Source organism: Rhinolophus sinicus, linkage group LG05 (genome assembly GCF_036562045.2).
Source record: "Rhinolophus sinicus isolate RSC01 linkage group LG05, ASM3656204v1, whole genome shotgun sequence".
NCBI lineage: Eukaryota > Metazoa > Chordata > Mammalia > Chiroptera > Rhinolophidae > Rhinolophus > Rhinolophus sinicus.
Genome location: NC_133755.1, coordinates 182,064,591 through 182,090,562, shown reverse-complemented (window position 1 = coordinate 182,090,562; position 25,972 = coordinate 182,064,591). Strand labels below are relative to the sequence as shown.

At 46.9% G+C, this 25,972-nt stretch overlaps 1 protein-coding gene and 1 long non-coding RNA gene across 3 annotated transcripts; one reads left to right on the top strand and one right to left on the bottom strand.

Annotated features, from left to right (window-relative positions):
- Nucleotides 1–3,374: 3,374 nt before the first annotated feature.
- MPC1 (mitochondrial pyruvate carrier 1) lies at nucleotides 3,375–14,668 on the top strand. The gene is made up of 5 exons (XM_074333811.1): nucleotides 3,375–3,577; nucleotides 6,776–6,779; nucleotides 12,926–13,022; nucleotides 13,672–13,804; nucleotides 14,123–14,668. Exons 1-5 carry the CDS (start codon nucleotides 3,507–3,509, stop codon nucleotides 14,145–14,147), a joined length of 330 nt encoding a protein of 109 aa, XP_074189912.1. The 5' UTR covers nucleotides 3,375–3,506; the 3' UTR covers nucleotides 14,148–14,668.
- Nucleotides 14,669–20,971: 6,303 nt separating this feature from the next.
- Nucleotides 20,972–25,953, bottom strand: LOC109434934 (uncharacterized). Of its 2 annotated transcripts, none has more exons than XR_012496829.1 (3): nucleotides 24,844–25,953; nucleotides 22,616–23,906; nucleotides 20,972–22,018 (listed from the first exon to the last, which is right to left on the bottom strand). It is a non-coding gene; the product is annotated as an uncharacterized LOC109434934 (long non-coding RNA). The 2 variants fall into 2 exon arrangements; XR_002135901.2 differs by having other exon boundaries at nucleotides 22,616–23,388.
- Nucleotides 25,954–25,972: the final 19 nt, after the last annotated feature.

The following is a 25,972-nucleotide window of genomic DNA, read 5'->3' as shown; positions in this document are numbered from 1 at the left end:
CTTTGGCTACCGTTCCTTCATATTCCCTCTCTAAAAAGAAGGCTTTCCTTTATCACTACAACTGACTGAAATGGTTTATGCAGGTAAGCGTTCTTTCCCTTTAATTACCAATGGTCAGTGCACTGATTGTGATAAAAGAGTTTCAGGGGTTTTGTTTTGTTTGCTTTTGAATGCATCTTTTTTGAGGTGTTTGTTTGTTTTTTACTGTTAAATTTTTTAAAATAACTTTATTGGGATAAAATGCACATATTACACAATTCACCCGTTTAAGGTGTATAATTTAATGGTTTTTAGCATAGTCAGAGTTGTGCAACCATCACTACAATCAGTGCTAGACCATTTTCACCACCCAGAAAGGACGCCTGTGCCCATTACCAGTTACTCTGCTTCTCCACGTCTCCCAGGGCAGCCACCCAGCTATTTACATCGCTGTGGACTTGCCTACTCAGGACATTTCATGGACGTGGAATCACACGATGTGTGATCCTTTGTGTCTGGCCTCTTTCACTTCATTTCTGCCTGGAAATATAACTCAACATGGACGTCACATTTAAATGTACTTCACAGGTCTTTTTTTAATAAAATTTTTGCTGTTACAAAATTTCGCTGAGTTTATATAGCTCCCCACTTCTCAGTCTACATGGTGATCACTCAGGCCTCTGAGACTTCATACGAGAAACCTCCAGAAACTGCAGAAGCTGTTCGCTCTCACAGGGAGATGACGGTAAAGCTTCCTCTGCTCTGGGGCTCTCGTTGCTCAAACGTGGCCTAACGCTCCAAGAAAACCGCTTTTCCTCTCACGTGGGACATGACGTCCCTTTTATATATTATTTTACAGTTTCTATTTTGTAGATTTAAAACCGAGGTCTAGGGAATTTGAGTCACGTGCCAAATGTCATCAAATAACGAGGGGTTCATTCACCTGACTGGAAGGTCTTAGTCCCTCTGCCATGCCCTGACTCACAGGGTGTGGACGCCCCAGCAGGCCACGTGGATGCCCCAGCAGGACACATGGCCACCGTAACCCCTGGGCCGTCAGTCCCACAAGATGCTCCTTCCTATAGGGTTCCATGGTTGAGGAAGTTTGCGAAATGCTACACAGAATAACCTTCTTTTATAATATTACAATTCACATGAGTTTAGTAAAGGTTCTCAGAAGAGCTGCAGGAAAAAAAGTAATCTTGTCTGAGTTAAATAAGTTTCCTTAATACATTTGACCAAGGGCTCCCTGCTAAGCCTTTGTAATCACGTCCACAATTCTGGGATTCAAAGTAGCCAGTGACGTTTGCATTTTTCCTTCCATACACTGTCCAAGTAAGGACCATATAGGGTTGGGCCTTCCTGAGGTTTTGTGAAATAATGTAGCTGGGCGCCATATCTACTCTCATGTTCTCTGTAAATTAGACTGTGTTGCCTGCTCCATATATAAAGTAGCAAAGATGCATATTCACATGAAAGAAGTCCTTCCCTTTGTGGCAGCGTGGAATAGTGGGAAAGTATGGACCTCAGAGTAAAAGAGAACTGGATTCAGATCCCAGGTTAGCTGCCTAGCAGGACATTATTCCCTTTATATGTTCCTTTACTTGAATACGTCAGCTTACACTCCTCCATGCAATGGGAAACTAAATTGCAAGGCTGACAGGTCCAACTGAGGCCCACATGTGGAAAGCAGAGTCTTCTGCACCGTCCTGGTGGTGACAACAGTCATTGGGGCAGCTGCCCTCAGTCGTGTTTCTCCAAGTGCTGTCACTGCCCAGCTGCCCCAGAACCAGGCGCTACAGTAGCTTCCAGGGCCACACTCCAGCCCTCCTGAGGCTGAGGGTGGGGGTCTAAGAATCTGCGGGTCTATCTTCTGACAGCTCAAGTTTCAGAACCACTGCTCATGAGAGAAAAATATTAGGGGATAAGACGGAACACAGTGAGATTCAGGAGCCCCTTCTCACACCGGGAAGGCGGGGGTGGGGGTGGGGAGTGGGGGTGGGGGACGCAGCTCTCTTCACCAATCTTCCAGAAGCAGTTTGGTTTTTATTCAAGAATCCATTCAGTTTACTTGCACCCACCTTCTGGGTTGATACGAGCAGGAGACATAATGTACAAATAATGCCTAGTGGTCAAAAAAGGTAACTATTACTATTATTGACAATCAAGACTCCTTTACTTTTCTGTCCCTATGCACAAATGAGTAGCATACTTTACACAGGATTCTGCGCCTTGCCTTTTCCTTCTAGATCTTAAAGATTTTTCCGTATCAGCACACACAGAGTCAGCTCTATTCTTTTTAACTGCTGTATAGTATCTCACGGAAGGAATGCACCATGATCTACTTAACTCTCTCCCTATGGATGGATATGTAAATCGTTTCCAATCCGTCTGTATTAAAAAGTGTTGTAGAGCGACCGGTTGCTCGTTGGTTAGAGCGCGGTGCTCATAACACCAAGGTGTCGCCTGTCCTGAGTCCCACACAGAGCAGTGAGCTGCGCCCTCCACAACTGGACTGAAAAAGAAAAACAACGGCTTGACTTGGAGCTGATGGGTCCTGGAAAAACACACTGTTCCCCAATATTCCCCAATTAAAGAACAAACAAACAAACAACAATGCTGCACATGGAAACTGCACGAACTTGCTGGACTATCCTACAACATGTCCCTAGAAACGGACTTGCTGGGACAAAGGGCGTCCATCAACGACGACACATCCTGCTGAGTCCACCCTCTAAAGAGATGTCTGTATCCCAGTTTATCTCCCTGCCAGCGATGTCCGAGGGTCCCTGTGCCCCACACTTTTACAAAGGTATTTTAAGTGACTCAACTCATGTACATTTTGGGCCAATCTAAAACAAAATCAGTAACAAAAAGCCCTGAAACACAGAAACCCCCCTTGTTTATCTTCTCCGACTCAGTGCGGCCGCCGAGCGCGGCGCGCGGGCATCGGCGCAGATCCCGGGCATCCGCCCAGCTCCCCTCGATGTGCTCGCCCGTGGACTCCGTAACCTTTGCCTGGGGACAGAGGCCGCGTGCCACCCCGCTTCGCTTGTCCCTGCATCCACTTCTCTGTCCAGAACCCGCTGAACCCGGGCAGTCGCGCAGGGGTTCTCCGGCGCCGCAAAGACCGACCCAACACTCACGCTGCAGGGCCCTTTTGAGGACCGCGCCCCGGAATGTCACCTCCGCATCCGGAGGGCTCGAGCCGCGAGTGCCTAGCAACCGCCCACCAATCGCCTCCGGGCCAGGCCACTTTTACGGCAGCCGGCCCCGCCCCCAGCCCCACGGAGGGGCGGGGAGAAGGTGTGCGGGGCGTGCGAGCCAATCCGCTCGTTGCGTCCCACCGTCTGCTCTCCCATAGGCCAAGAGCAGGGCGGCGCGGCGCGGCCGTAAGGCAAGCCGAGCTGTCGTAAGGCGGGCCGGCGGGCGGGGACGGTGTCCGCTCTGTCCGCTCGGCCGGGTGTCATTGGGCTCCGAGGAGCTGCAGCGGGAGCCCTGTTCGTCCCCCGGGGTCCGGCACGGCCATGGCGGGCGCGCTGGTGCGGAAGGCGGCGGACTATGTCCGGAGCAAGGACTTTCGGGACTACCTCATGAGGTGACGACTCCCCGGGGCGGGAACCACCGGGGGCACCTGGAGTCGGGGTCCGACGCTGTCGGGGATGAGGAGCAGGGGGCTCCGGGGCAGCGGGACTGGGGCCCGGGCCGCGCGGGGAGGGTTCGGGGTAGCGGCGCGCGCCGGAGCCCGGGAGGGAGGACGCCGCCCCGGCGCGGACGGGGCCGGGAGCGGGCGGAGCTGCGCGGGTGTGAGGGTGGCAGCGCCGCGGGGGCGCGTCCCCGGAGCCGAGCCGCGCGTCCCCGGAGCCGAGCCGCGCGTCCCCGGGAGCCGAGCCGCGCGTCCCCGGGAGCCGAGCCCCGCGCCCTTGACGGTGGGCGCCAGGTGAGCCCGGTCCCCGCTGCAGCCACGGAAGGTAAAGGTGCCGGGCTCGGTTCGCCTTCCGATGAGAACTGGAAGCGGAGGGGGTGAAACCTGATGTTTCCCTACGCGACCGCTCCGCCAGCCTAAGTAACACGGTGTCTCCAAGGGCGCACTTTTCCTTCTTCTGTTTTCCGTTAACTCTTCCTTTCCCGACGGAAACGAAGGGCGTTCAGGGCAGAAAGGCCCGAAGACACGCTTTCTGTACTTTATTTTCATCTCTAATCTTGAGATGCTTGCTTTCATTTCAAAATACGTACTATCACTTTGGAACAGTTTTAAATGGTTTACTTGGGAGTCTAATTCTTAGTTTTTCCGTGTGATGTTAAATCTGGGCAAGCGTAGGGCTGCGTGTTTTTTCCACTAGTGAATAGCGTGGTAAAGAAGTAAAGCGATGGCAGCCGAGGAGCGAGAAGTCCCGAGTGGTTATTCAGAGGGTGCAGCGCGAAGGCGACTCACTGCTACCAGCGGAAAACGCTTAATTCTTCTACTCATGAATTTTATTAGAAATACTATTTACTTCTAATTTTACAGAGCAGCAGGCTAAGAAAAGAGTTTAGTCTGCCACTTGGCAGAGTAAATTTGGAAAGAAAAGCTTCACTCCTGACTGCAAAAAAAGATGTTTCTGTACTTAAACAAGACTATGATTAAGCCGTGGTCAGTATTGTGGAGCCGAGCACTGGATCAGGTTAATGTGTTGGAAAAGCTGAGCAAAGTAGTAACGTGAGGATATGTTCTTAGTCCCCGCAGGTAAGGTTCCCTACGGCTTTGACTGTTACTTTCGTTTTTTATTAATGTGGCCTCCTTGTGCGATGAGTCTTTCTAGTAGCTAGGTACAACTGAGGATAAAATTGTTTGGTATAATTAAAAGTAAAGTTTTTACAGCTTATCCATGTAAGAATTACGCTGATGATTACCTAATGTTCTGTTACATAAAAAGAATTTGTTAAACATACATTCAAGGAAGAGAGTTGACCCTGCTCTCCTAAATGTATATATTTTTTCTGCTAGATAGGTTTCCGAAAGCCAGGCTTTTCAGTAGAATACTTTGATATATGATCTAATCTTTTTTCCAAGATTAACTTCATGTATCTTTAATGCTTATGTACTTTCTCCCTCCAGTATTACTTTAATTGAATTAAGCTTTGACTAACTTAATTTTTTTAAGGGACGTTATTTTCCTGGCCATTCTTGGCAACAGTGGTATTTCACACTATTCCTGCCAATCATTGATTGAAGGCTGTTGGAGGTCTGGTATCAAAACTCACCAGAAGCTTTTATTTTAGCTTTTTTTCCCCCTAGCAAGAGAAAACTTTCTAGAACTTATCAGAGGGAAGTTTTCCCTGCTCTTCCAAGCTTGCTCACAGCCCCTGCTTGCTTTTGTAAAGGAGAATAAAGAAGAAAATGCCATTATGGCTCCCTTCTGATCAGAAATGAGGTTCTGTACCTTCTGATCCGGGCCTTGTTCTGGGGGCGCACGCCCCCTGCCAAGTAAGATCTGCGTTCCTTCACAGCCCACTGAGGGCTGGAGGCATTTGCTAACCTAAAGCTCTTCTAGAATTTAAACAGTTATTTTAATAGTCACATGGTTGAGTTTTTCAGCAAAAATTTAATGTCATATTTTACATAGATTGTGAAACTCCTGTTAGTCACATTTATGCATAAGATTGAAATGTCTTTCTTACTAAAGTGGATTTCCAAGTGTATTTTATTTTATTATTATTTTTTAAAGATTTATTGAGGAATATTGGGGAACAGTGTGTTTCTCCAGGGCCCATCAGCTCCAAGTCGTTGTCCTTCAATCTAGTTGTGGAAGGCGCAGCTCAGCTCTAAGTCCAGTGGCCGTTTTCAATCTTTAGTTGCAGGGGGCGCAGCCCACCTTCCCATGCAGGAATGGAACCAACAACCTTGTTGTTAAGAGCTCGTGCTCTAACCGACTGAGCCATCCGGTTGTCCCCTGTAATGCAGGGTCTCAGCTCCCACTCCCCGCACAAGAACGCAGGACATGGTGAGGCCAAAAAGGAACACCCACAGAGCCATAGATAGGGGAGTCATACCGCTATATTCTCGATGGCAGCCGGTCGAGACACAGGAAGCAAACATCTGCCTGCACCTCAACGAGGGGTCTTCCTGCACCCCAGTCTCGCTGGCAGCTGGGCAAGGCACAGGAAGTAGGATCCACATGGTCCACAATCCGCCATCTGCTTGCTAAGTGCACTTGTTAGCCATGATCTGCCATCCGCTTTTCTGCCCACCAACCAACCCCCTTGCCAGTGCAGGCACAGCAGTTATATTAGTGGCTAATGGCTAACTGGTAACAGCTGATGGCCATCTACTACCTGAGCCAGCACCTCCCCACGCGAGGTCAAGAGCCTGGAAACTGCTCTCTGGGACTCTGTCCCCACACCCCCCAAGTATATTTTAAAATGCTGACACCCCCCTGCAGCCCACATCCTGGAGAAACTGGATTTAATATTAGGTAGCTGCAAAAGTAATTGTGGTTTTTGCAATTATTTGTAATTACTTTTGCACCAATCTAATAGAATAGGCCCTAACCAAAGGCAGTGTGTGAACTTTGGGTCTGGTCTGGGAAAATCAGCTGTGAAAGGTGGTATCGGGACAGCTGGGGACATTTAAATGGGTGTCAGTGTTACGTCACACTAAGGAATTATTGACAGTTTTGTTAGATGTGATGATGGTGTTATTGAACCTAGGTGATAAGTTTGAGTGATGGTTGAGTCCTCACCCTGGTGCTGTCCGGCTGTGGCGTCCTGGGCTACGTGTTGAGCTTTTGTGCTCTGGTAGCTGTTTAATGCACAGCACTGTGCTCGACAACAGGACGCGGCCCATTTGTGTTTTGTTGTTGTTCTGTGTGCAACCCCCTGGGTTCCCGGTACTCGTATTGATGCTTTCCACCTCCCACCAGTTTGTTGTTTTGCTTTTACTCACCTTATTGAGAGGCTCTTAAATCAAGAACTTCCTGATCGCTAATATTTTACACACACACACGCACACGTGTGTATATATACATTTTAAAGAAACTATTTCCTTAGATATCTTACTGATGCTCTGCCTCTCCTCCTCCCTCCTGAATTTTGGTTAAGAAGTGAGAATGAGCAAGTCAGTTTTGGGGTAGGACATGTTTTAATGATTGAGTCCATCAGGGTTTGAGTCTAGAGATTTACTGCCCTTCTTAGAGATATGAACAGATGTAAATTTGCACATATGTATTTAGACATATGTGCAATGAATGTTTTCTTAAGTAGACCCGGATCGGCGAGTATATTCAAGTCAGATCATTACTTAGCCTGCTTATAAATCTGAAAATCCTGAGTTAAGAATACCCTGCTCTCAGTGGATTGTAACCTCTACGTTTGTAGGAGACCTTTAAGCACTTCCACCTGTTAACCAGGTGAGACGTTGCAGTGGAGTAACCGGAAGGTGGAATGTACCTTAGGCAGCAGCTGGTTCAACACTTCACCTGCCTCGTGAGAAAAGTGGTAGCTAGGCCATGCAGAAAACGCGAGAGCCTCTGACACCACACTTGTGAAACCCAAACAGGAATGTTTACTTAGAATTTAAAGGAAAATAGTGGAGCACGAGAATGGTTTTGAAAAGAAGTAAGGTTTTAGGTACTTTTGCGCACCTTCTTTCCTGCTCCTGTCTCTTCTCTGCCGTGCTCTCCCACGCCTGCCCTTGGTGTTACTTCCCTGCCGCGTAGTTGGCCTTCATACACCACGAAGCTGCAAGTGTTAAAGCAGAGCTTGGCCTCAAGAGTCTCTTTCCTGTCATCCAGTTTAGTTTTGACCAACTAAATGCAGTTGAACACCCATCCTGATTGTTAAAATGCTCCCTCATTTTAACTGGAACTAGAAAATTAGATAAAACTTCTGAGAATAGATGAAAGGCAGGTGAGCATCTTCAGCCTATAGGAGACCTGCCTCTAGAATATCTCAAAACCCTACCCCACTTTAAGTGGTGTTGTAAGTAGACTGTGCTAGGTTGCCAGTCGGAGCCTGTTCGTATTATGCAAACAAGTTACGAATTACCCAAATTACAGTACTTCAGAGAAAGCTAGCAATTACTGGCAGCAATTCTAGGAAAATCAGAAACAGCCAAGATTGGCAATGCCCAGGAGACATCATGAAAATAAAAATGAACTTAGAAGAAACCTTGACCCAACCAGTCATGGTTCCAAATTAAGGAGAAAAACAAGATCAGGTTTATTCCATGGTACCCTGTTTCCCCGAAAATAAGACCTAGCCGACAATCAGCTCTAATCATCTTTTGGAGCAAAAATTAATATAAGACTCGGTCTTATTTTAGTATAATATAAGACCGGGTCTTTAATATATTATAATATAACATAATATATAATGTAATATAATATAATATATACAATACCAGGTGTTACATTAATTTTTGCTCCAAAAGATGCATGAGAGCTGATTGTCCGGCTAGGTCTTATTTTCAGGGAAACAGGGTAGATCCTTCGTCCTCACCTCCATCATCATTCTCAACCAGGAAGATAGGTGTCTCCGTGAGAATTCAGGTCATAAGTGAACCCAAGAAAACCTTTACCTATACGTTTGGGAGTTTGGGGTTTTTTTCTTAACCATCACTGAAATAAAGGCAGCATACCAATAGAAAATCAAGGATATTTTTTACACTTTTACTTTACTGTCCCCAAGTTACAGTGTGTGTTGTTTGTAAATTTATCTTTCTTTGGAACAGACACTCATACGTACTAAGAAGCTTCTTTTTTCTTTTTCCAGTTTGTTCTGCACAAATACGATTTTCAGATTTCTTGACTGAGTTGTTGATTCATGTTTTAGACAATGCTGACAGAATTAAGGGCTGCTGTGTTGTGGATTTCTGTGTTTACCAGGATGTTTAGAAAATGACTTGAGTCTTGGATTGTTCTACAATCATTAAATCACTGAAATGTGAAGTGATCAATATCACCTTTGTGATCATTTTCACGTAGGACGTTTGCATGGAGCAGCGTGTGAAGGCAGCTCCCTGTATGTTTGTACTGAGGTCACCTGTTGTCAAATAGGGTAGAATCTGAACTGGTGTACAATTCTAGAGTCCTGAATTGAAAATTAAACCATCTCCAAGTTGGCATTTTAAATTTTAAATACTACATCTTTTGTAGGGGAAAACAATGTGCTGTTGCTAATTTATAGTTCACTAAAAGGCCTGTGTTCATATCCTGTGTGCCAAGATCAGGAGAATGACACAATAGGTGACTCTTGGTGGACTGCGCTCTCTGGTCTGCAAAGGGCATCGACCCTCTGCCAGAAGCCCCGGGCGCAGGCTGGACTGGCCGTGAAACAGTCTCGGGAACATGATCCATTAGACAGGCTCTTTCTGGGCTTTTGGTATTTCATCAGAGAACCTGTTTGAAGTATATTATCAGTACCGTCAACAAATATTTTCGTGATGTAAATGATAACTTCTACAACCTCTAAATCAGAACATCTAGAAGAGTTGTTTGGACATGACTGTTTATAAAAGATTTTATCATTTTGTTTCAGTAATTCTTGCAGTAGCTAAACTTTAAATTTTTGCCTTAACAGAACAATTGAGCTATAGCCTATCAAGGAGGATTGCCATTTCAGAAATAAAAGTAATTTTTACTTAAAACTTTAAAGTAAATCTACAAAATTTTCGATATATTTTTAAATGGTATGAAGTTTAATGTTCAGGAAACCAGTTCACTTAACACTGAAAGTTTTTACTATTCATTCATTCAATACATATATTTTTGAATGCCTTGCAAAGGTAGGTACCACATTAGGTTCCAGAGTTTCGTATAAAATGACATGCCTTTTGGCAAGTGAAAATGGCAAGCTTATTGTTAGTAGGATTCTGCAGCACTGTGTTCCTCAGCGACGTCCATTTTCAAAGACATGGTCTGTAAGACTGTGCTGTCCCATTTGGGAGCCCCAAGCTCCCAGGTCCAGACTGAGATGGACCATGCGTGTCAGCACACACCATGGCTCAGAGGCTTGGTACCAAATAGAATATAAAATAGCTCATTAATAAGGTTTCATTGTTTATGTGTTCAAATTAAAGTACTTTTGTTATGTCGGATAAATACTAAAATCGGCTTCTGTTTTCCCTTTTAGAAAAATTTAAATAACATGTAGCTCTTATTTGTGACTTGTATTATATATCCATTGGAAAGCTCTGCCCTAAGGATGAAGCATATTTTTCATAAAATTAAGGTTTCATTTCATTAGGTCCAAGTTATTAGAAATATTTCTAGACTTTCTCAAGTAAAGAAAAGAATGTGTGCTGTTAACGCTAGTTCTGTTACTGAGACGTGAATACGTGTCAAGTTGAAGTACCTAATACCTAGAACTGGAATCTTTGAAAACATCTGATCTTTTCTTTCATTCTTTCTTTTTTTTTTTCTTTCCATGTTTCCCCTGTCTGAACCTCGGTGATTTCTCACCAAATAGTACGGTAAGAAAATTGTTTCTACTTAATTTCAGGCGTTTTCAGACTTTCTGCATTAAAGTTACGGACAACAGACCTGCCTCCCTTTGCTTGAGGTAGCTATCTAGTCACCATGGCTGGTGAGTTACAGGCAGAGTGCGCCCCCAGTGTCCTCTGGAGGTAATGTCTCTGCAAGCCCAACGTGTCCTGGGCTTATATAATATGACCTCATTGCGTGCAGTCAATACAGAGCCTGACAGCCGATGAAATGGAGACAGATTCCAAAGCAGTGAATAGATCATAGTGGGACTCATTTGTTTCAATGTTCTTTTATTCTCAATTAAGAATTATAATAGAATAAAAGTATTTTCCCATTTAATCCAAAATACGTTAATTTCTTTCAAATAGTAATAATGAAATTCCTTATTTTCCTAGACATTGACTGGTGACTATCTGACATAGCATAGGTCAAACATGAACTTCAAAAGAGGGAAGAGAGAGGTAGAACCTGGTATAGAAAGAAAGGTGTTACATTTTCTAAGGTTAGATATCATAGTAAACTAGTGTGAAATTTTTACCTTTTATGTACTTTTTAAGAAACATATTTTAAGTATAGCTTCTTGTTCACAGTCATTGTACTTCTAGTCCTTACCCTGTACCTTATACACTCACAGCGCACGCCCATCCTGACCTTGTACAGCTCACTGCGCACACTCAGCGCACGCCCACCCTGACCTTGTACAGCTCACTGCGCACACTCAGCGCACGCCCATCCTGACCTTGTACAGCTCACTGCGCACACTCAGCGCACACCCACCCTTACCATGCAGAGCCCTGTTTCATGCAGCCCTGACTCGTCACACTGAAACTTGCAATACTGTCATGTGATGGAAATCTCCCCGGGCTCCTTAAGTTTGCAGATGATGCGTGGCCTCTGCTTGGCCCCGCTGGGAGAGAAGACACCTCTGTGCCCCTCTTGGAGTAACTCTTCAGCCTCTGTGACAGCCCTGAATCTATGCACGTTAAGTAGACCCCAAGACCACCAGGCAGGACTGAGCAGTAGAAAGAGATCACAAGGGGAAAAGTGAAAATAGATGCAAGTGGAGAAAGGCCTGGTCGAGAAAGGAGGAAAAGAACACCACTCTGGAATAGTAAGCGCTGAAAATGAAGTGACACTCCCAAAGGGACAGGGTGGAAAGAAGGAAGTAGGTAAGGATGGTGGACACTCCCCAGAGGTCTGGTGGCAGGGGAAGAAAGAAGTGGCCACGCCTCCTCCAGGTGTAAGAACCATTCAAGTCCCACGGCGAGCATCTCACTCTGATCACATCCAGCCTGGACACAAGAGGATTAGGTGGCCTCCCCAGAACCTCAAGGCCTCTGTGTGCCTGCTCTGCCTGACTGACTCACAGGCTGTCCTCAGGTGCTCACACCCTTACCGTGCTGACCACTAGGAGCCCTGACGCTTTACAGCTGTGTAAGGCCTGGGCCTCGTCCTCACGTTTCACAGTATTCCTGTATCAGCCAAACGTACTTCTCATTTATTTTTTCATGGATTTCCCTGGGTTTCTCACTTCTTATGGAATGTTTGGAATTTAATTACTGGTCAGTATTCAAAATGCAATATCTAAAAATGTATTCTGCAGCCTGAATTTATCTTAAACACTTTGACAGGCAGAAGGCAAGTTCTGTTTAATGTCCTGATGCCTTAAAATGGGTGGTTAGCCAACAATGTGTGGTTTCTTTCCTATTTTAAAGTATTTGCACATTGTACATTAATGAAACAATTTCTGATTTAATGGAAAAAGCTAGTTGTCTTACTTCCGCCTCAGAAATTAAATTAGGTTGGGTCCACTGCTGTTAAGCATGGACAACTTAATTGTGCTATCCTGGCATGGCTGCATTGTCAAGTGAAAAACTGTCGGTCCATTTTAAAGCTAAGTTGTTGCTATTGCTTCAAAAGTATTTTGCAATCTTAATTTCTGGTGTTCTGAGTGTAGATTTGTAGGTTCTCTGAGCTGAATGTAGCTCATAACAGCTGAAAACACTTTTTCCCTTATTAGGTTCTTCAGAAAATATCCAATTTAGGAAATGCATTTTAAGAGCTATTGACAAATAATGAAAGTTAGAAAAAAGAAGTTTTGATTTAAAACTTTATGAAGAATAGTTACAGTTTTAAAGTTATGGCAAGAGTAAATCATGTAAGAAGTTAATCTCATTTTAATATTCTCTAAGTGGGACAGTCAGAGGTTACTTAGTTGTCATCTGCAAGTTGGTAGGACCTTGGTGAACTGCCACACCCTTTCTAGCTTTGGGCTCACCTTGTAAGAACTGCTGATTCATAGGCAAACACTTGGACAGTCACATCTGTTAACCATCCCATCAGTTAAACAGCGAACCATAGGATATGTAAATTTGAAGATTGGTTTCCCATAATTCACATTATTGTTTAAAGTACGAGAAATTGCAGCTGTTCACAGCTCTGCCTTTATCTCTCTTCCTTCTTTCCCTTCTCATTTTTTATAGCACTTCTGGGGCCCAGTTGCCAACTGGGGTCTTCCCATTGCTGCCATCAATGACATGAAAAAGTCTCCAGAGATTATCAGTGGACGGATGACATTTGGTAAGTATGCAGCTTTGAATACCTGGGAGGACGGTTAGCTGGGTAATTACAACAGCTGCTGTGTACATCTCAGTTTGGTAGCACCAGATAAGAGAGTATAGCCACTATTAGAAAGAAGCCAAGAACAGGACACGTTGAAGATGTCACTTCTCCACAGTGAGGATAAAACAGGGCGACTTTGAAATATTTATCTGGAAAGAATTAAGGTCCTGTCTGCCTTTGAGATTTACTGCACCCAGTTGAAAATGTGTCCTCTTGAATTGTATTTGGAAAAAGTTTCATGAAGTTTACTTGAAACCCTCATATTTGCTCATAAAATTCTTAAAGGGATTGCATAGCAGTCCTGTCAGGTAATGGATTGTGAACAACACTAGGGGACAGTGAAGTGGCTAGAACTCATGTCTGTCCACTCCCTGTAACACCCTCGTTCCTAAAATGTTCAGTAATAACTAACAAAGGAATAGTCACATGTCTGATGGTCTTCCGTGCACACATGCATTAAGCAATAACTTTGATCTTCTGTGAAAGTATTTAGCAGAAGGGGTTCTTGTTTTGGTTAAGGCAGTTGAGGTGTTGATCTGGTGGCCCGCCTACTCTGAGTCTTCTGAATTGTAAGTCATTGCTTTCCTTCGTGTTGACATTTTGGCAGCCCTCTGCTGTTACTCCTTGACGTTCATGAGATTTGCCTACAAGGTGCAGCCTCGAAACTGGCTCCTGTTTGCGTGCCATGCCACAAATGAAGTAGCCCAGCTCATTCAGGGAGGACGGCTTATCAAGCACGAGTAAGCCCCAGTGCATTCTTCTTGTTTTTAGGGATTGGGGGAATGAAGCTAAATCTGTCTTAGAGGCATTTGGGGCTGGGTGTGAGTGGGTGTGTGAGTGTACAGATGTGTGCGAGCAGCTGGGGAAACGTGATTCCCAGCAGAAACATGCTGCTGAATTGGAAACTTACTGGGAGGTTATCACAGCATGAACTAGGATGTTACTGTTTCTGTAGAATTGGCCAAATGTTATGTAAAGGTGACTTCTTAAAGCATTCCAGGCCTCTGAGGCTGGCAGTGAAACTTTGATTCTTACTGAATTTTTCTTGGTATTTCCAGGATGAGTAAAAAGCCATCAGCATAACAATGGGAAATGACGGACTGGCTCCTAGAAAGGAAGGAAGGCATTGCCAGCTGCTGCTGAGTCACAAATTCCATCATGGATAATGTTTGTTGCTGAGCAAAATATGCCGATGCTGTTTTTACTAACCAGACAATTTTTATAGAAATAGCTGAGAGTTGTAAACCAACTCACGGCTGCCTTACAAGTCCTGAGTATTTTAATTCTCCTTATAAAGACTAGCTCCAAATACGCAATCATTTTATTAATTCCCAATGATGGTTTTATCTGCAGTAATATGTATATCATCTGTTAGAATTGAGTTGATGAAAAACTGAAGAGAACAAAATTTGTTGTAACTATTGGCACTTAAGTCCTCAGAATTCTTGATTTTTCGTTTAATGACCATGAGACACCCAACAGCTGGCCACACACATAAACTCTGATCGCCGTTGTTTGAAAAAGCATCTGTATTTCCATGCAGCGTGTACATTGAAATGCTGTAACTTAATGGCAATAAATGATTTCACTATTATCAAATGAAATGAGTAAATATTTTGCCATGTTTTTAAGAAACTGCAGACCTATATCCTTGAAAAGACGGACATAGGTGTAAAATGGAACTCCTTGAAGATGATCAAGATGGCAGGGAAATGCCAGGCTGGAATGGCAGGTTGGTTCTGGAAGTGTCCACAGTCTCAGCTGTCCAGAGGGTGTTCTTTCTCAAGGGCAGACATTAAAAACACACTCAAATATTGGCCTTCCATCCCCAGACAGCCTTCGGGATTGCAGTGCCATCACCCCACTGTGCTGGGCACCGGTGTGGGATGTGGCTGCTGGGGAAGGGTTGGAGCCTCCATACCCAAGCCACTCCGGGAGCCGGGCACGGGACTCAGTGCCCGAGAATGCAGCCCTGCCGGCTCCCTGTTGGCTTCACGCACGTTCCGCAGTCAGGTTAGGGCTTTAAAACGTTGCCGTGAAAATTCGCATGGCCTTCTCTGTGGCACTGATGGGTGAGCGCAGCGGACGTGAAGCTGAGGTTGGCCTGCGGCCAGGAGAACCCCTCCCCAGACTGCCTTCCCTCTGAGCACATTCTCCCGTCACTTTTCCTTTCCTTCCTTTAAAGGTACTGGACAGTTTACAAGGCATTCTCAGACGTGCTCTCTCTTGGGCCCCACACAGCCCTGGGAGGCCAGCAGGCCTGGTCTGCTTCCATTTCCAGGGGGAGGGGACGGGGGCGAGAAGGTGGGAGACAACTGATGGGTGGCAGGGCCAGGCGCCTCCCCTGCCCCCAGCTCCTGCTGCCCATGGTCCCTGCGGCCTTTCAGCAGGACAGGAGGGGCTCCCTCAGGCTCATTCCTCCACAGCACTAGAGGTGAGGCTGTGGTGAAAGGAACTAGAGATAAGAGCCTAGACTTGGTCTGATTAAGTTGAAACAACGTGGTTGCTTCATTTATGATGTAATAGTACTCGTAAAAAAAATCAGTCTTCCCAGGGGCGTCTAAAGTAACAACTGAAACCTGTGCCTTTCCTCTTGGTCCGTCTCTCCAGCCACTTGTGTGATGTGGGATCTGTTCCTTTGGCCATCTTGGAAAAATCTCGTCCTACCTGTCTTCAGTGCTGTGTAAGGAGCAAGGGGATTTTCGCCGTCTCTGTCAGAAAGATGTGTTAGCTACCTAAAGGGGCAGCCCGTAGGTGTCACCCCGCTGGAGACCTAAGCACCCCAGGGACCCAGAAGCAGATACTGTGGAGATTAGAGCAGGAAAGGCCCCTGATAAAATGACGTCAGCAGGCTGGTCCAGCGAACTCCCCTCAGGCACCTGCTAAGGGGAAGCCTGCGAATGAACACAGGAGGCTTTGTGCAAACACCGGAGACATACAAGGAAGGAGCCCTAGCACGAGGAAGGAGTCCTGCGCACGGGGGAGGAGCCCTGCCCACGAGGGAGGGGCCCTGCGCACGAGGAAGGAGCCCTGCGCAGGGCGACGCAGGAAGCGAGCTTTGATCTTGACCTTTCCCCGAAGAGGAAGGAGCCAAGACAAAAAGCTCCGTCACAGGGCCTGGGGACTTCGCAGGCTCCGGGTCCTGGCAAGGATACAAAAGGATGACACCGAGAGGCGGGTGTGGAATGCCCACTGCGGGAGGCTCATTCCTCATTGCAACACCGATGTGCAAAACGCTCTTCCAGAGCAGGGTTCCTTTTTGATTTTGTGTTTCAAAGGTTCTTGCTTGCTTTAAAATGCCCATATCCGTTGTCTATCACTGGCAGAAAGGGCGCTGAGAACACCGGGTGCTCGGGTGTAAGTGATGGCCTCAGGCACATGGAACGCTCCACCCATGCTCATGGGACGCCTGGCTCCAGGCCCGGACAAGCTCCGCGGCTCTGTCCTCTGGGGATTTGCAGAGCTTCCTCTTCTGGAAGACATTTGAGGCGTACAGGCACGGAACACGGTGAGTGGTCCGCACTGAGAGAGTGGGCATTTAGGGTCTAATCTGACCTGGTCCTGCAGTGAGTTCCCAGAACCGTGGTGGTAGCGAGAACGCTGCTGGCAATGTAAACGTAACCAGGAAAAGGGAGCCGGCATTTAAAGGAATAATAGCTGCATGACACTGAAAACACAAGGAGTGAATTGATGCAAACCTTGCTTTAAAAGCCCAGTAATACATATTCAGAGTTTTAAATCACCACATATAACATTCTCTCTAAAAATAATACTCAAAGTCTCAAAATATTTTTCCTTTCAAATAAAGTACAGAGTTTGAAGACACAAATGAGCTGTGACTTAACTTCCAAGATTAAGTTGACACCAACTGTCAAGACTCAAGGGCCATGTTGGTTTCTGTCACTATGACTTCACGGGCAGAGGTGACAATTGTCAGGTCCTTCCTGCACCAAGTGAAAGTGGCCAACCCGACAGCATGAGTCCTGGCCCTGTGAGTGGACTCCCGGGCTGCACATGTGTGAGAATTGCCGATGGCAGGAGAGAGTCAATGGCCTTTTGTTCCGTGAGGAACTCCCCTGGCACAGCTGGCTCAGGAGGCTCAGGATTGGTCCCTCGTCCTGACTCTTCCCACGCGCCACACAGCGGGAACCGGGCAGCGCTGCCTCCACCCCTCAAGCTGGTTCAGCTGCTCTCTCGTTTACGTTTTTTTTTTTTTTTTTTCAAAGATTTTATTGGGGATGGGGAACAGGACTTTATTGGGGAACAGTGTGTACTTCCAGGACTTTTCTCCAGGTCAAGTTGTTGTCCTTTCAATCTTAGTTCAGCTTCAAGTCTTAGTTGTGGAGGGCGCAGCTCAGCTCCAGGTCCAGTTGCCATTTTCTAGTTGCAGGGGGTGCAGCCCACCATCCCTTGCGGGAGTCAAACTGGCCACTTGTGGTTGAGAGCCCGCGCTCCAACCAACTGAGCCATCCAGGAGGCAGCTCAGCTCAAGGTGCCGTGTTCAATCTTAGTTGCAGGGGGCGGATCACACCATCCCTTGCAGGACTCGAGGAATTGAACTGGCAACCTTGTGTTGAGAGCCCACTGGCCCATGTGGGAATCCAACCGGCAGCCTTTGGAGTTAGGAGCACGGAGCTCTAACCGCCTGAGCCACTGGGCCGGCCCTCGTTTATGTTTTCATCTTGGATTTCTGAGCTGTTTTCTCAGACTCCTGTGAGGAGCGGTTGCAGAAAGTAAGCAGCAGTCGTTAGGACATCTGAGTCCTGACATGACATCAATTTCTCAGAAGTCATTTGATAGTCTCAAAATCATTTCCTTTTTAATGTTCAGCAAGAAGCGAACAACAAAACCACATCATCCAAAGCAGAGCCCCAGTGACCTGGGACAGCAGCTCTGAGCAGGTGAGTGGCCTTGGGGAGTTAGGAGAGCAGACCTCAGGCGTCTGTGCAGAGGTGCCCACGTTTGGGAAATCCCAGTCCTCACTGTCATCAGGACGGGCAGCTGCTGGGGGTGGGCTTGAGCCAGGGTGGCCCACAGGACTGGGGCGGGGGCGGGGCGGGGTGCTGTTTACTGGAGGATGTAACAGAAACCCGGGAGAGCTGAGTGAGGATTAGCTGCTCCCTGACTACTTTTTGTCTCAGGACAACGACCTGGCTCATCAGTCAGCAGGACAGTGCACCCTGTCCTTGGCTGTTCTGGTGACCCCAGCTCTCGCTGCCTTTGGGTGCCCGCCCGAGAGGTCCATGGGAGGCAGGTGACGTGTCAGCCTGACTGACAGTCCGGCTTAAACTAGGACTTCCACGAGGTGACTAGAGGCTGACTTCATTTCTCGTCCCCAGGCCCCCTTCTGTAACGCACATGGTTCCCCAGGGACAGGCTGGGCCCCACGGAAAAGGCAGGATAAATGCGCAATTCTTTCTCTTTCTACCTGGTTTTCAAAGTAAGGAATTGGGTCAATGGCTGTTTCAGTTGTTAAGAAATTATTTTGAAATTTTTTCTGGATTTTCTTTTTTGAGCATGATAATAAACTTGAATTTTTATAGATTTAATGTGATTGTATCAGCTGTGATGATTATTCTTTTTGGTTCGAAGGTCATTCCTTTGGCTGCTGGGAGCCCCTTTGATGCGATCCTTGGAAGCTCTGAGAGCTGCCATGTGCCCTTCACCAGACGCCTCCTGCCCTCTGCCTGCACTGCCCCCAGCACAAGTGAGGAAGGTCTTTGTGCCAACACACGGGCTTAGCACTCTTGCTGCTAGAGCTGTCATTCCTTGGCCATTTCAGTGTCCTCAGTGTCCTTGTAAACCCACTTAATCTTTTCCTCTGTTACATAAGCTTGTCCAGTGTAGAGGTGACTGCAGTTGTTTTAGTTTCAATGTGAAGGCTTTTGTGTTCTGGCAGCTGAGAGTTCTGAGGTGGTAGCTTCTGGTGGTTTCTTAGGACAAGAAGTAGGAGGTCAGGCCCTACTATACTCGAGGGGACAGGGCCACCTACTGTGTTTCCCTGAAAATAAGACCTAGCTGGACCATCAGCTCTAATGCGTCTTTTGGAGCAAAAATTAATATAAGACCCGGTCTTATTTTACTATAAGACTGGGTATAATATAATATAATATATAATTAATATAATACATAATCAGTATAATATAATTAATATAATATAGGACCTGGTCTTATTTTACTATAAGATTGGGTATAATATAATATATAATATAATATAATACAATATAATGTAATATAATACTGGGTCTTATATAAGACCGGGTCTTACATTAATTTTTGCTCCAAACGACACATTAGAGCTGATGGTCCGGCTAGGTCTTATTTTCGGGGAAACAGGGTAAGCAATTGGGCTCTGAGTCCTCAGTGCTCTGTCATCTCAATTGTCTACGCTGACGAGTTTTGGTGAACAGATCAATTCTCCCTTTTACTATTTAATTTCTAGCCGTTACAACCTATATAGTTTAACTTTTTAATCTTGTCCTGATGTGAAAGTTTTACCTTGTGCTGAGTTACAACTTTTCTCTTTAAATAAAAATAATGATATCTAAAGTTTCTACATACCATGCTATGTATTTTTATACTAAGGCTTCCATTGTATAAATGCAAATGTCTCAGTTAACATTCTGTTAACCTTGTGTGCCCATGTTTATTTTCCTCTAGGGAGATTTTAAAGAGATAGGTGGTATCTCACCATTCCACAGATAAGCAAAGGCGACATATGTAAATGCAAGGCTTTAGAGTTTGGTCTGAAATCTCTTCACTCTGAAGTCAGAGTGCCAACTCTGCTTTTATGTATTTTCCAGCCCAATTAAATACCCTTCAAGTAGCTCACCCATCCCAAAGCTTTTGGTGACTAGTTATTTAAAAATATACCTTTTTCAGACAAGGCAGGCTGTCTAAAACGGGGCGTTAGAGTGTACCCTCTGACAAGGAACGTGACTGCTTAGTCTTCACGGCCACAGTTCCTGGTGAGAAATCAGGAGAGGCCACGTGCATCCAGAAGTACTTTTTACCATTACCAGTGTTTTCCCTGAAATCAAGGACCTCGTCCTGTGGGCAGATGTCATCCTTTTCACTGGGAGAAGTGTGCTGCATCAAGAGCAGGAAGGTCACATTGCCTCACCAGCAAGCGACAATGACAAGCCCAAGCTTTGTACCCGGAAAACTATGTAAAGGGCTGAAGAAATCACAGTGCCCCAGCTAAATTCCTTACAGCATTTGGAAGAAATGACCCCTCCCAACTGCTGTGCGCCCACCTCAGGTACAGCTGGGGAGCCCACCTGGACACCTCGCAAGCTAATCAAGCAGGTGTGCTCCAACTGCAAAGGTTCTAGAGGTCACGGGTAGGCTGGTTAGAACACGGGTATACACAACTGTCGGGTGACCATGGCTTTTATAACAGTTGTCACAAACCATCCCACTTACGTTAAGAGAAATAGAAACTCATGTCTGCACCTAGAATGAGCAGTTTTCCATTTAACTTTTTAGGGAATTTGATCAGCATCAATTATATTTCACTGCACTTGATGGGGATTTTTATACAGTATGTGACAAGTCCCTGTCAAAAATTCTGTAAAATACATTCACTGTTCTGGTGAAGGGAAAACGAAGACAGACTTGACTATTGTGATGGGTGTTCAATATGTTCTCTGACATTCAAATGCAAACTGTCCTTGAGTAAAGCGAGCAGGCAGTTCACTCAGCAAATGTCATGCAGTGCCGAGAAGCGTGCTGTGTGCGAAGGGAGAGCACAGTGGATGTGGATTTTTGCAGTAGCACAGTTCTCCCGTTGTTTCTGATTAAATAATAGACCCGTCTCTCCCAGCCATCCCATCACAGGCCTCATCTGTGTACCTCTGCTGCTAGCCTGGGCAGTGCCTGCCACACAGGACACACTCAACACATAATTGTTCATTGACACCAAGATTTATTTTCTCCCCTACAGTCAACCCTTGATGGCATCTGGAGGCAATTTATGCCTCAGATCCTTTAATATGCTCTATTATTGTTACTCATTTTTTCATTCTAGAAACATCTGCCAAGTTTCTGTCCTATGCCAGGCTCTGTGCCTAGGGATGGGGCCTGGACACTAATGAGGCATTTAGACACTAACTGGCTGCGGGTTGTCCCAGCCGCAGGTCAGCAGAGCGACTGCTGAGTCTGCTTTGGGATGGACAGGGCGGTGTGTGGGGCAGGGGCACTGGCCATGTCTCAAGAGGCCTGGGAAGGCTCCCCTGAGGAGGAGACTCCTAGATCAAGTGGGAACTGGCCAAGAAAGTTGGGGTTGGGGACACGGCGGTGTGGGGAGGAAGATTTGAAGCCGTGAGACCAGAGTGTAGAAAGGCATGTAGGTATGGCTTTCACAGGCTGAACATGTGAGTCTCTGTGTGTTGACACCGCACATGCATGTGATGTGGAAAGAAAGATATGGTCCTGCATGAGGCTGGAGAGAAGAGCAGCAGCTGGATCACGACCAGCTCTGTGTACTGCGCTGAGATGCGGCCTTTATTCTGAGGAAGTGGGGGCGTTGTTGAAGGTTTTCTAAGTGGAGTGAGAGGGACAGGTTTAGTGACCTGCACAGCCAGCTGTGGAGAACGGCTGCCAGCGGGCCAGACGGGAAGGACGGGTAGGAGTCAAGATGGGCCCCTGCTATCTGTATGCCTCCCCTTAGGGTGGGGGGTCGCTCATAATCAGCTCAGTTTGCCGCTGGCTTCGGTGCTGGTGGTGGTGATGCTGGTGGTGGTGATGCTGGTTGTGACGGTGATGACGGTGGTGATGGTGGTGATAGTGATGGTGGTGGTGGTGGTGATGGTGACGGTGGTGAGGGTGGTGATGGTAGTGGTGGTGATGGGGGGGGGCTACTTTTCCGTTCCCATCGGACACGCTCCTCCCATCGCCTTCTGGCTGTGGGAACAGTTCACTTTGTTTCAGGGCTGATGTCAGGAACAGAAACACTGAAATGCGATAGAAAAGAATTAATGTCTCTTTGGAAAAATGAGAAGCATTATTAGAACTCAGGCTGTGTTTTTCTAAAGGTTTGTCTCCTGCCTTTTCGTTTCAGTCATATTCCTCCTAAGCAATTATCCCTAATTCTTTCTCGCCCACACCTTGACAGCCAGTCCTTCCCTCTGCCCAGGGCCTGGCTTCCTCCACTCTTTTGCCGCGTGGCACTCCGGTAACTATGGCAACAGGCCCCCCCATAGGCAGCTGACTTTGCTCATTCACAAAGCATTCTGGGGTCTCAGTCCTTAAGAAAGAAAACTATGCTGTTACTTTTTGTACCAGGATTTGCTATCATGTCCATAGAAGTGACTAAGATAAGCTTATGAGACAGTAAATGACTGATGATTAAATATTGTTAGATCCGTCCCACACTGTAACCGCACAGGGGCTCAATTTCAGGTGTCATTTTCACTGGAGAGTGTTTGACACATTCACCATTTCCACCAAGTAGTGTATGAAATCATGGAGATGGGAAGAAGAAATTAAAAAGGTTCTATGTTCTTTCAGAATGCGTCAAGTGTCGCCGGTGAGGAAAGGTTCCCACGTACCTTTACGGTATTCCTCTCCGCAGAAACCCTCTGGGAACCAAGCGCGTACCTAAGTCAGCTGGTGTGAGGGGTGGTGCTTTGTGCCTGAGGTCCCGTGGGGGTGGACTTCCTGAGTGGGACGGAGTGTTGCATTTGTGGGTGGGCTGGGCCTGTAGAAAGGAACACACTCCCCATGGGCCACTCCCCCAGAAAGGTGACCTTGGCCTCGCTGACTAGCTCTCCTCTGACCTTGTCTTCTTGTCACTCCCTCGCCGCTTTCCTGTGGTCAGGTGAAGGGAAGAGGGTGGGGAGGAGGGGTGGATTTCAGTGTGGAGAGGAGTCTGTTAAACTCGCTCTGGGGCCTGGAGGAAAGCAGCATGGGAGCGGTGCTCAGCTCCATGTGGGCCAGTCTCAACCGCCTGGCCTCTCACCACTTAGCACCTCCTCCTGTTTTGTGCCTGGGCTGCCTTGTGTTTGTGACGGCTGGTGGCTCTGGAAAGCTCTGTAGCTGAGAAGCAGAAAGGAAGACGGAAGCTACTGGATTTTTGTCTAGGTTTACAGGCAAGAGGTACAGGCTCACTTTAGGTTTCTGTCCAGACTGCTCAGTATTTCACGAGGTTGGGGAGACAGGGATCCCGAGGAGCAGAAATCCCACGTGACGAAACAACAGCAGGTACTCAGCACTCGGAGTGGCAGGCCCTGCTGTGTCGGCGTGGCAGTCCTCATCACTCGCGGGAGTTCTGTTCCACAGAGTCCCCACAAACACGGCACCAGTGAAATCTGAAGCACCGCTCCTAGGAAACATGGGTGAGCTTCCGGTGGGTCTCTGGCTACATTTTCCTCAACCAGTCAATTCATAACGTTTCATGTGTTTCTGTTTAGAGACACCTTATTTCGCACATGCTGGCGATTCCTTAACATTGAACTCATGGCCGACAACACCTAAGTCAGGCCTGCACGAAGCTTCTCTGACACTTGTTTTCTCCGTAAAGCACATTGCAGCCTTCTGTGCATAGGAACAGCAGACGGCACCTCAGCACTACGCTTGGGAGCCGATTTTAACAGCGAAATCACCAACAGAAAGCACAAAAATGCAAAAACATGGCACTAAATGGACCACAAGAAGGGTACTTTTTCTAGAAGAAGCTGAACCAAGAAGGCAGAGCATCACCTTGTTTACCTCCGAGGAACCGTGTGCCTTGGCTAACTCAAAATTTTCCCTTTTCTGTGCATTTCCCTTGAATGGCTGTGAAAGTACTTGCAAGCATGGATTTGGGGGTTACAAATTTTGGCAAGTTGGCAAATACAGAACCTGTGAATGAAGAGGGTCAATTGCAGTATTATTTTACTTAATCCTCATAACAACCCTGAAAGGCAGGAACTATTATCACCTTGATTTTCACATGTGAGAAAGTGAAACAGAAATTTAGGTTGACTTGCCCAAAACTTCAGCTATAACACAAAACAAGGGAGCCAGGATTCTAATCCAGGCAGTCTGACTCGGGAGCCCAGACCATCACTCATCATCTCAGTATCTAAATAAGGGTTATGCCTTCAATAAACTGTGCAGTAGTTTTTAGGAAACTTGAGCTTGGCTCATAGAGCATGAGAAGTGGAAAAGCCCAAAAAACATTCTTAAACATTTAATACTATTTTCTAAGCAAGACTTCTTATACCCAAGTACAGGTTGAAACATATGGAATAGCCCTTTGTAGCTTAAAAATAGTTGGACATTGACAATTTCACATGGTGCAACCTCATATATCCTTGGAAAGGTGAATCCCCACCACTAGACGTATCCCTTTATCTCATCTTCCCGCATATGGAAAACTGAAGTCACTACACTTCAAAAGGGAAATGTTAGTACTTAGAGGTGTACTCTACTAAATAGAAGCATAGAGGTTTATGATTTTTACAACAGATGTTGATCTATTTTCTGATCTTTTTCAGTTAAGGACCAAAGGATAAGATCTCACACTTTAGTATAAATAGGCCAAATGTATTTTCTGCCTGAAAAATGCTGGGCATTGGACTGTTCTTATCATAGGAAGTGTATGACCTGCTTTTCTGGAAGTCTTATATGTTCTCACCTAATTGAGATGAGATAAAATCTGTACTGAAGGCCGCAGGACAGAGAATAAAAGTTTTGGGGGGTCCACCTTTTGTCAGATTTTAGGGAAGAGTGTGGGTGGTGTAATGAAACAAGACATTTTCGCTATGATCTTAACCAGCCAAAAAGCAGAACTTACCATTTGATGCCCTTGGAGTAACACACTTCGGGGAAGCTGCAAGATACTCTGGACTTTATATTGTCCAGGCAGCCTCGTTTCTAATCTTTCCTTAGCACGGTGGAGAGTAAGAGCCAAAAACAAAAAAGCCGTCTCCCCATGCGCTAGTGTCTGTTCACCAGTGTTGGCCAGAGAGCAGTAAACCCCGGTTCAAAGGATTGCAGTTTATGTTAAAACTGGACAGATGTGTTGGATCAGCTATTCCTCTTCTAAGCAGGGGTTCACTCTCCAATGCTTAGTTGGAAGGTGAACTGAGTCAACACCTCTCACAAGGTAAAAGGAGGACGGCAGCCTCGCTCCGGTTCTTCTGAGATAATGTGAACTCTACTCTCATTCAACCTCGCAAGGTCGGCGTTTCACGTGCTGATGAGGCCCGGCTGGGGGAGCGCTTGTCCCCACCGCACAGGCAGCGGCGGGGCTGAAGTCGGCACGGAGCCGCCTGCCCCAGAGCCTGCCCTTCGCTCCCCGGCTCCGTCCAGCGAAGATGCTTGGAAAACCTCAGTGTAGAACTAGCCCGGAATACGATGTGCTGAATAAGTAGGACAAGGAAGGAAGCTAGGAAAGGGACAAATAAAGGGCCTTTACGTAATACTGTCCCATTTTAAATGTTCCCGCTCCCCAGAGTGCTGCCCGCAAGGACCCCGCCTGTCAGTCAGGATTCCCACGTCGGCCCCCGGATTCCGCTCAGAGTCAGGCCCGGCGTCGCGTCTGCAGCCCTGGACCTCTGGGCCGCAGCACGACTGGGCGAGCGCCTGAGCACCGGGCGGGGTAGCGGCGCCCAGCGTCCGGGCGACTGCGTTCACCCAACAAGCAGCGGCTGTGCGCCCGCTGTGCCGACTCCAGGTGACGGGCGACGGCTGCAATTCGAGCACCGGTGACTCGCGGCTGCTCTGCATCCCGCGTGACCACGCCCACTCAGCCAGCCGGCCGGAAACCAGCGCAGCGCGGGACCCGCCTACCAGGCTCGGCGGGGCTCGGCTCGGAGCCCGAGAGGCCGGCGGGCCCCGGCGCGCATGCGCGCGCTGCTACGGCGGCCGCAGGGGCCTGGCCGGAAACGGGTGATCCGCACTTCCGGTTACCTAGAGCAGTC